The sequence below is a fragment of the Magallana gigas genome, chromosome 1 (genome assembly GCF_963853765.1).
Source record: "Magallana gigas chromosome 1, xbMagGiga1.1, whole genome shotgun sequence".
NCBI classification, from domain to species: domain Eukaryota; kingdom Metazoa; phylum Mollusca; class Bivalvia; order Ostreida; family Ostreidae; genus Magallana; species Magallana gigas.
In genome coordinates this window covers 41,969,962-41,980,875 of record NC_088853.1, presented here as the reverse complement: position 1 = coordinate 41,980,875, position 10,914 = coordinate 41,969,962, and the positions used below count along the sequence as shown (strand labels likewise).

At 31.8% G+C, this 10,914-nt stretch overlaps 1 protein-coding gene across 5 annotated transcripts in view; it reads left to right on the top strand.

Moving 5' to 3' along the window:
• The first annotated feature begins 1,663 nt into the window (after window positions 1-1,663).
• The window catches only part of LOC105327327 (uncharacterized), a 55,582-nt gene continuing 46,331 nt past the window's right edge, over window positions 1,664-10,914 (top strand). For all 5 annotated transcript variants that reach the window (XM_066067475.1, XM_066067473.1, XM_066067469.1 and 2 more), the window contains exons 1-3: window positions 1,664-1,727; window positions 8,988-9,036; window positions 10,314-10,387. In XM_066067475.1, the coding sequence (XP_065923547.1) occupies window positions 1,698-1,727; window positions 8,988-9,036; window positions 10,314-10,387 (153 nt within the window). In that variant the 5' untranslated portion in view covers window positions 1,664-1,697. The remainder of the gene's footprint in view (window positions 1,728-8,987; window positions 9,037-10,313; window positions 10,388-10,914) is intronic.

Below are 10,914 nucleotides of genomic sequence, written 5' to 3'. Positions count from 1 at the left end.
ATGTACATACATGTATATTGGTACCAAATTTGTTAAATGCCATGTTCATTATACGTACTTCATTATTGATACTGCATAATTTTAGACGTATCCTTTTAACTGAAGTTTATAAAAGGTGTTCTTTACTAAAATAAGATATACATGTTCCCCCAAAATGAATCTGTATTGAGATTTCGCAGTTTACGTGACAATTTAATTTGCAATATGCACAAGTTATGTAAAGACAAATATGTATTGATATCATGTATTTAAATTTTCTTATGTGATATAAGGATTTAGTAATGATATCAAGTTTTCAAAAGCAAATATAATATTATGATTAATAAGTAAGGCAATGAGAATATATACCTAACATACAGTAATAATGAGGTTGATGTACCTAACGTCGCATGGTTTTCAAGGTCATAGCCAAAAACATCCATAACTTTAAATGCAAAATAAAGGTATTTATAGTTATTTGATCATCACGAAACTTCAGAACTTTAACCTTCAATCACACGCCAATGTCAATCCACAAAAATCTTGAATTGTGAAATAAGGTCTCTTTTTTCATGGGTGCAATCATATATTGTACGTTTTATATCATATTCATTTTAATGAGCACAGCATTAATTATTTTTACACATTCAATGCGTAGGTAGGCTCATTCCTGTCACACCAAAGTTGTTTTCCAAAGTTAAAAGAGTGATTCTGTAATACTATCAGTTTGCCTTTGATCTGAAATTGTCTTTTTCATGATATTAATGGCAGCAACTTTGTCGGATAACAAACTAAATAAATTTCGTTACTGTTGAAATAATTTTTGGTTTTTGGTTTTTGTTATACGATACGTTTCATACACGCATTTGTTCCTACATTGATGACATTGACAGAGATTGTGTTTCTTATTATCCAAACAATACATAATATCTATTAAATCCCCACCCCCTCAAAATAAAAATGAATATTCTAATAACAGACTACAAATGTTTCACACACAAGCGTTCACTTTTGTAGTACCTCTTTATTAAAAAGTAGTGCATAGTTATCCTGAAATGACACGATGCAGTAACGATGCAGTAAAATCTTTTGAAATATCAGATTTCATATACGTAACTCAAATACTGTGGTAAAAAGGTGGTATAAAAGTATAATGAAATGCAACACAAGAATACTTGGTAAACAGGGCGTGAATGAATTCTTTCTTACTGTTTATTTGGAACATTGAATCTGAACACACAAAGAACTATGATATTTAAACAGTTTGCGTTAAGTAAATTCATATGAGTGGATAATTTGCAGATCGGTTAATGGATCAATGGGATAATTCAGATATTGATAACTCACATTTCTAAACAAAATGGGTAAGATACATTTTAATCAATTAATCTCTAACAAAGAATGACAATGCGATACAAACTTGACGTGTTCTACAAAAGAGGAGGAGGACATCCCTGTGTAACATACATGTGACCCGTTACAATGTAGACCTCTCAAAACGTGACTTCTTTGTCCAATTCTTTGTATGTATTTTGATAACGATTTAGTTGTAATATTTAGTTTTTATGTTTTGAATAAACAAGAATATGACATAGAGTAGAAGCTAGATCGACTCTCCTTGAAACTTAATTTCAAATGAATAACCATGTCTTAAGTTATGCAAAAATCTGTCTGAATTTTTAATTGTAGCCGCTCTTGTAGCAGAAAAAAGCCATTCTATGACGAACCCTCACCATTGCCAATCAAAAGTAATTTTCAAACAATATACTATCTTGTGTAAATAAATACATATTCAAATATCAAACTGTGTAAATTACCATTTGTCTTAAATATTAGGGTCTGTAAGTCACGTCACGTGAGTAGCGAGAATTTGCGTTGATATTAACTTCGGGGTACATGGTGAAGAATGACGCTCTCTGTTTAGTATGGGTTAAATTACGCCGAGTGACATACTCAGTTAACAAGGAAGACAGAGAATTTGTTGCTGACGAACTGGGTGTTATTAGTGCGTGTGTGCATGATTCTATGAGATACGTCATACAAAGTACAGGTAATGTCAACATTCTATACTTTTCTATTACTTTTCTGATAGCAGAGATAAACCGCAGATTAAACTTTTGTTTAGAGAGACTACATTTTGTAAGATACACACATCAATGCATTTTTAAAGGGAGTGTGGGTTTGCATAGGTACGCTCTCCAAAAGGAGACAGAAAAGGTGATATCGGAGCTATTTTATTTAAGTTTACACGTTTTCTTATTTACAGATATATGAAAGGTGTTTATTCACCAACCAAGGAACCTTTTTGGGAATATACATTACAAACAATAATGTAATCATTATTACATTTAATAAATGATAATGGCAAAGAATGTCCAGATCAACATAACATGCATCTAACTTAAATTTTGAATTTGTAGATAATTTGCATAATGAATATACAAAAGTGGTGACAGATGCAACCTGCCAGTGCAGCTGGGACAATACAAGTGTCATCGTATTGCTTCAGCATTATTGTTTAGGTTTGTTCACTTTCAAGAATCATCACCTTGATTTTTCTTTCTTTTAACCTGTTTGTTTATTTACGAACATGGATTAAAAGTTGGTACGATAAAATCTCATTATTAGAAGGATTGAAATTTATTTATCAATATACATGTACATATATATCATGTTTACCATTTATGTTAATCCTATTCTTCTCTTGCTGGAGCAAAGCTCATTTTTCTTTTACAAATATTCAAGAGCTAGCAGACATTAAATTTAGTTGGCTGAAGCATCCAAAGTCAGCGCCACCAAAATCTACAGTTACTATGGCCCGCATTTACTTAAGCAACAGAAGTAGAAGTGCGTATTTACTAATAAAGTAAACTGCTATATATATATATATATATATATATATATATATATATATATATATATATATATATATATATATATATATATATATATATATAAACACAACAAAGTTAATAACTATATAAATACAGATATATTTATCTTTAATGTACCAATTGTTTAGAGTCCTGAATAAAAAGTGACTGATGAAGACATATCGTTTTGTATTATCAGCTGGGCCAGTTGTGTCGCTTCACATGTTGCCGTTATTTGCAATGGAAATTACTTTTTAATTTATTTTTTTCAGTTTTCCAATTTTACGTTATTTTTGATGTTGGAGTTATATTAGATCTGGGTTTTTATTTTCTTTTCGTTCTGTATATCTGGATACTATCAAATTTTGAAATAACGTTATTTTAATAGTCATGTATCTGATTATTATTCAAAAAATGAAGTGACTCAATCAAGAAAAAAAGATTCATAGGTAAAATAGTATTTACCACTGCTTTCTATCTTCAATACTAATGCATGTATACATAACAAAATACATTGTAGCTCTACAATGAATTCTTTCTGAGGAGCCAAAGTCTGAAGAGACTGAAATATATTATATTGAGGATTTGCTGATGAGTGAGACGTACATTATTGTTGAAGAACATAGAACAGGGCTTCGAAAACATTATCTCTCCAGAGAGGACTATGGAGGCAGTATCCATGTCAACTGGTCAGAGAGAAAACGCTTTGTGGGCAGCTATAAGGAAGCTTATAACTTCGGAAAAGTTATTGGAGCAAATAAACGAAAGAGGTATTCAACTCCCCAACATCCCCAAAAGATATGTTCAATATTTTCATTACTGTCGACCACAAGTAAGATAAAATACATGTGACATGTATTTTATTATATTTCTATAGCATTATATAACTTTACTTTATAATTGAGTGTTACTGTGAATTTTTGATACTGTAACTTTTAGATTTGAGTGTTCTTTTGTAGATTCTTCAAGTCCCTTAAGAGGCAAATCTTAAGTGCCTATAATTTTGAAAGACGAGCTCTAATTCTGTGGGGCATCACACACGAAAAAATGGGTGTTGAGGAATATTGCAAAGCTGGTGCAGTCATAGTTTTGCCAACAGGCAAGTTGCCATTGCGCTATCAAGGGATTACAGCTTTAAATCATGAGCTTTGATATAGATAATCTCTCTCCTAAGTCAAATGGCAGATGTTTAGATTGTTAAGCTTTTTTTACAATTACGCCAATATTATTTGTTATTACTGTACTTCAGGTATTTGGATTTACGAGTCTGGTGCCTTGGGTACATCACCTGATGGCTTTGTCCAGGGAGATAATCACAAAACTGGCATTACCCACCTTAAGTAAAATTACCAATCAGCAACTCTACCGGCTATCATAGAAGTCAAGTGTCCATTTACAGCTAAGGACAAGGTCAAAATGGAGTATTTTTATTTGTATTAAAGATAAATAATTTATTTTACAAATCTTATCGCATGGACCCTTTGTTATCTTTTTGAATCGCATGATAAAATCACTAGAGAGTGCATGAAAATGTGTGTGTATTGGCAAATGTAGATTATTGAATTTAGATGTGATAAAATGACATCAACTTCACCAATACAAGTATGAAAGTAATACAAGACACATCTTAAAAATCCTAATTTGATAAGCTTCTGTATCTATAACCAAAATTACATAATTTTCTTATATATAAACATATATTTGTTTTTCACGGGAAGCATCTATCATTTCTAAATTACTATTAGTGTAAACTTTTTTTTCTGTCGTTGATTGAAAACTGTTGCTATTACTTCCTGCGATTCTTGTCTAGGTATACTGGGATATAACGCTTTAACATTCATACAAGGAAGTAATTTGATACAGGTTGATTTAAGGTATATGTTTTCTTAAAGACTCTGTAGAATCTTGTACGAAACTTTTTAACGACCGGTTAGCCTCTTCAAGTTGCGATTCGACATACTCTCCAAGATTTTCTGTTGTAAGTTGACGGCCATTTACTATTGTTGTGAATGGATGGTTTTTCTTATGATTTTTTGGATTTGCCAGTAGTTGCCCTGAAGATACTTATGTAGGTAAACGACAATGCCATAACTCAGACGAGATTGATCCGTTTTAATGTATGCTGTTTACTAACTAGATCTTGATCTGTTGTTTGCGTCCATCTTTCTTAACTTCATCGTATGATGCACTGTTTATCATACGTTCCTCATATCACTTGTTTGTGTCCATCACTACTATCCCAGATACCTTTCTGCAGGTCTAATAATTATGCTTTGATCATGTAATAGTTCCCTCATTGCTTTGTCTTCTGAACTAGTAATGTTACTTGAAAATTTTATATATTCAGTTGATACCTATGGAAGTGTATTGTTAAAGACAACCTATTATTACTGGCATCAAATCCAGGGCCAGCTTTACCTTGTTGTAATTTAGTGATATGGACTACCAAAGACATGCATATTGTACGAATTGTAAAAGATAAGATGTGTGCTCAAAACGTTTATACCATGAAAGACTTTTATTTCATGTTTTTTGGAATCACTGAAGTAAATAAGGAATAAGGAATCATTCTTTGAGTATTATGAGGTGATAATTTTGGTCGGGGCGTGATCAAATCCAATAAAGCCCGAAGGACTTATGATAGATTTGATCACGCCCCAACCGAAATTATCACCTCATAATATTCAAAGAATGAGTCCTTATTCCTTATATTTATATAATTTTAAGCCATCGTACAATTAAATCTTTAACTATAAATAAGCAAACCCCGCCGGCGCCTCAATTTGGCGTCATTTGTATTATGGGTTATATAGTACAAAATCGATACGTAGTGTTATCACAGACAAAGACACTGGATGATGTAAATATATCAGGTTAGTTATATTACTGATGCGATAAGACCATGTAATGAACATTCGCAGTTATTAATGAATCAAAATTGGTTTTCCTTTGCAGCTGAAGATCACAAAGAACTACTACATGTACTTGTGAAATTGAAAACATTTCTAATATATTTAATAGGGTATTTAGATTTTGCATTTGCCAGCAATTTCTTTAAGAAGAGGTGCCTGAAGATTTATGAGACAACAGCATAACTGAAATATTTTAGTATACATATATCGATACTACGCTGGAATGTGATTGAGAACTTCATATTTTTTGATGCGCTTATTCCCTCTCTCAGCATGGATCCTAGCTTTTCCTATCTTGTAGCTTAATGATGCCTTCTTTGTGAAGTGTTCTTCATGCTATAGAAATGGTGGAATATTCAGAGAGACGCCAAAAAGAAGTTCGTCTTAGATGTTAAAACCCTTAACAGCTGATATGAAAACTCCTGCTTTAAGATGTTGCAAAACTCCGCAGTGATCAAGCTTAACCAGGATATCAGTCAAACGAAAACGAAACGCATGTGACTGCTTTTAGAAATGCTGTAAGACAGGGACTGTGAGATCATGTCAGACGGCATATCTTAAACTATCTCCGTTGCATCCATTGCTATTTGAGCAGATGCGAACTCTTCAAAAGAACTATTTATTAATATGTACTTTTAGGCTCTCTCTCTCTCTCTCTCTCTCTCTCTCTCTCTCTCTAATTATTGTTTCTCTCTCTTGTCCCAAATAAGCATTATTTTATGTAAAGTAATAAATGTAGCATTAACGTAAATCTAATCAATATACATATTTCTACATAAGTAGACATATTGCAGGAACGGACGTTTTCGGTGAAAATAATAATAATAAAGAAGTAATATCATACGCGCGTTCTATTTTCGCAATTTTTAGACCGCCTGAAACCGAACATAAAATTATGAATGAGTAAGACTGGTACATTTAAAATCGAAAGTAAAGCACAATGTTAAAGAAAATGGGTAAGTGTTTATCGTGCTTCAGCTTTATTGCATTACCTTTCAAGTGTGAACAATGTGGGAAATATCCCACATATTTGCTAAACGAAAAAAAAGGTTCGGTCAGAATTTTCTCGTCCCACCTTTGAAATGACAGCTACCCTGCCTATTATTATGGTTGTACTCTCTGTCCGCTCGTCGGAACAACAGGCTCAATATTATTTTATTAAATATCAATAAAATTATATTTTGCATTAGATACTAAAGGCATATGATAATGAATATCAAAACTGGTTTTGTTTTGAGGGGAAAGTGAAACAGGCTCTGAAATACACGACATTACTGTATGGTAGTGAAAAGGCCTTGACTGCCAAGAACAATGTGATATTGTGAAAAGGGCTATACAGTCTCAACATTGTTAAATAAAAGCATACAAATCAAATGCTTAGTCTATAAAAACGTTTGGCTGGAACATAATCGTCTTTAATTAAAAAAAAAAATACACTCACGATTTGAAGAAGTTGGTTTTTAAATCCATTTATTTTCTTGACCTTGAAATAACACTGAATAACGACAATCATGCATTCTTTTAATTTGTTTTGACTTACCTGCATCTTTATATCCATTTCTTCTTTTCCTTAACGTCAGTAGGGAATCCGAACAAACGGGGCGTCTTCTTTTTGGCCGGTACGATGCGTTCAAACGGTTGCAAAAAAATACACCATTACCTACGAATGTCACGATGACAATGATGTACCCGGAAGTTGGAGAACGAAAGTGAAAGCGAACGAGTCTTACATACCCTATTACAAGTATAGTTAAAGAGTGACTCTTTGTGTGAGCTATTTAACAAATGACTTTGTAATTAATGTCTTTTTCACTGAAACTGAACTGTATACATCGTTCAAAAACATTATTTTTCACTACCAATTTTTAAACAATTAATGACATATTTTACAGTTCCTATATTAAAACAGTTTTCCCAAATGTGGGGATATATATATATATATATATATATATATATATATATATATATATATAATAAGCACAAACATTGCAATAACTCTCAAATTGACATATACCTGCCCATAGTGAATGATAAAGATATACATGAAGCACAGAGATATTCACCTTTTTGGAGCTCCACCTCCGCCCCGGCCGGGGCTTGAACTCACGACCTCTGGAACCCATTCTCCTAGCAGTGAGCGGCCACCGCGCTAACCACTGGGCCATCTAGGCAAGACAAAAATCTTGCTTTCGATGACGAAGGGAAACTAGCGCGCTGGTCGCTCACTACACGGTCGTTTGAGATACAGGTGGAATGCAGTTAAACGACAATTTGAGAGGATCGGGACGATACACATTGCATAGATATATACAAATAATAAGCACAAACATTGCAATAACTCTCAAATTGACATATACCTGCCCATAGTGAATGATAAAGATATACATAAAGCACAGAGAATGTTTGTGCTTATTATTTGTATATATCTATGCAATGTGTATCGTCCCGATCCTCTTAAATTGTCGTTTAACTGCATTCCACCTGTATCTCAAACGACCGTGTAGTGAGCGACCAGCGCGCTAGTTTCCCTTCGTCATCGAAAGCAAGATTTTTGTCTTGCCAAGATGGCCCAGTGGTTAGCGCGGTGGCCGCTCACTGCTAGGAGAATGGGTTCCAGAGGTCGTGAGTTCAAGCCCCGGCCGGGGCGGAGGTGGAGCTCCAAAAAGGTGAATATCTCTGTGCTTTATATATATATATATATATATATATATATATATATTTATATATATATATATATATTTATATATATATATATATATATATATATATATATATATATAAAACTATAACTTACAAACAGAATAAATTTAACCGTTATTTGTGTTACCCGTATAAAAAAAACAACACTTTTAAAAATTATAATAAGTTTTTCTACTTCTCCAACCCTCCAAAATATCCATACATGACATAATTGAAATTGAAGATGCTGAGTGGTCATTAAATTTCCTGTCAGATCTACTTTAAAATTAAATTTAAAACTATATTTTATCATTTATTAGAGAAAAAATCCGAATATTTTAGGTTTACAATTTGAATGTTTCTTTAAAAAAAGGAGAACTACATAGTCTATAAACTGTATCAACCATTAAGTTTTCTTATTAAAAATCACAATTGTTATGATTTCGTTCCCAAAAATTGAATAGCTATAATACACACAGAGCAAAGTACATATATTTTTATCAAAGTTTACAAACATTTCTGAGAAATCTTTACATCTTTTCAGCACCAAAGCGCACTCAAAACATGGCCGCATATAGGATATAAAAGAAAAGGTAAAAACATTATTAAATGATATACTGCTATGAACGGAGGATGCAAGGACAGGTCTTGCCCAACGTTGTTTTTGGTACATTCAAGTAATTGAATTTGCAGTCAAAAGATTATCATTTTTTATATATTGGTCAGATTTGTAATCAATTTGTTAAAATTGAAAAAAGGTCGAACAAACCATATTAATCAACACCTAGTGCACGGTAGGGTTTGAGGACGGAAACAAATATAAAATATGGCCTTATTTTCAGGTTTAGACAAAAGCAATTTTAAGGGATACTTATAAACGCTATCGAATGAAAAAATACTGTTCGACCGCATCATTAGTATTTAATTCTAGAATACTTTGGATATAAATAATTTGATTTATGTTTTCCAACAAATGAAATACTTCAATAAAGTGTTAAAGCCCTTGGTTGAATTTCTTGTAAAAAGGATCATATATTTGTATCATAGTTTTAAACCAAGTTAATATATCGCTCTGTTTAGCGTAGAAAAAGAGCTGTGGATTGAGATTCAAAATGTTATATCTGTAATAACCTTTTTTCATAAAGCGTTTTTCACACCACTTTCTGAAGAAGATTCACAGATGGTAAAGGTCATTTAGTATAACTTTTAATTATGACCACAAACGTATTATATTTAGCATTGTTTATAAAGTGCAAAGTAAATGCCTAAAACTCCAAATGTTATTTTCTTATAAATATGTGCATTACATTTTTATGTCAATTTAGAGGTTTTGAAAAATATTTAAATGTAGTATATTAAAGCAAATTTGTTAAGGAATTTAGACTCACAACAGTCTTTTTTTTTTAAATTTTACTGTGTACAAAACACCTCAATGATCAAAGTGATGCAAAACGTAGAAAATACATAAAAAAATTAATCAAATACAAGTATTACTCGTTTTTTTTAGAACAAATGATAGTGCATAGTAATGCTTTTATGCAACATTAAACAAAATATTAAAAGAATATATATATATATATATATATATATATATATATATATATATATATATATATATATATATATATATATATATATATATATATATATATATATAGCATCAAATAGTAATTAGACTCTGATTTCAATAACAATCTAAAAACCTATAACTGTCTTGATGTGGGATCTCATGTAATCAGTGCGAATGTGTCATAAAATCAAGAGTTCTTAGCAACAGAGCAAATTGATAAACAAGAATCAAAGCCTTTATTTTGGTTTATGTATGTTATTGTAAAAGAAAATAACAGTAATATGTCTACTTTAATTTCAGAATCTATTGAAGTGAATTTAGAAGAACTGTTTAATCGTTCAAGTGAATGGACGTTATACAACACGCAGTCAAAGGTTATTTTTATATAAGTACATCCAACAAGCATTATTCCTTCTACTTCTTACGGAAATTTATAGTTAATTCATAGCTCTAAACAAACAGCCAGACTGCAATCTACACGCCCCATTTATCGATTGGTCGAAATCTACAGCGACTGAAACTGACAAGAAAATGACAGAACATATATTGACACGCCCTGTTTATCGATTGTTCCAAACCTACAAGGACCTAGGAAAAATCACGGACTGCACGAAATAATCATGACAATGTCAGAATCAAAGTCTCACAGGAGACGATTTGGCTGTTTCTTTTAGCTAACGTACTTATGTACATTAATAGTAATTTAGTAAATTTTACTTACTTTCTATAATCAATTTATCAATTAGCTAAAAAGAAAGAAGTTAATATAAACAATAAAATGCTTTCTTTTATGATTCATTCGGGTTATGAAGGTAGCGATCATTGCAGAAAAAAATTAACATAACCCGCTAACGCATAGAGTTACCTTGTTTAAGGAGTTCTTGTATTACCGAAAAGTAAA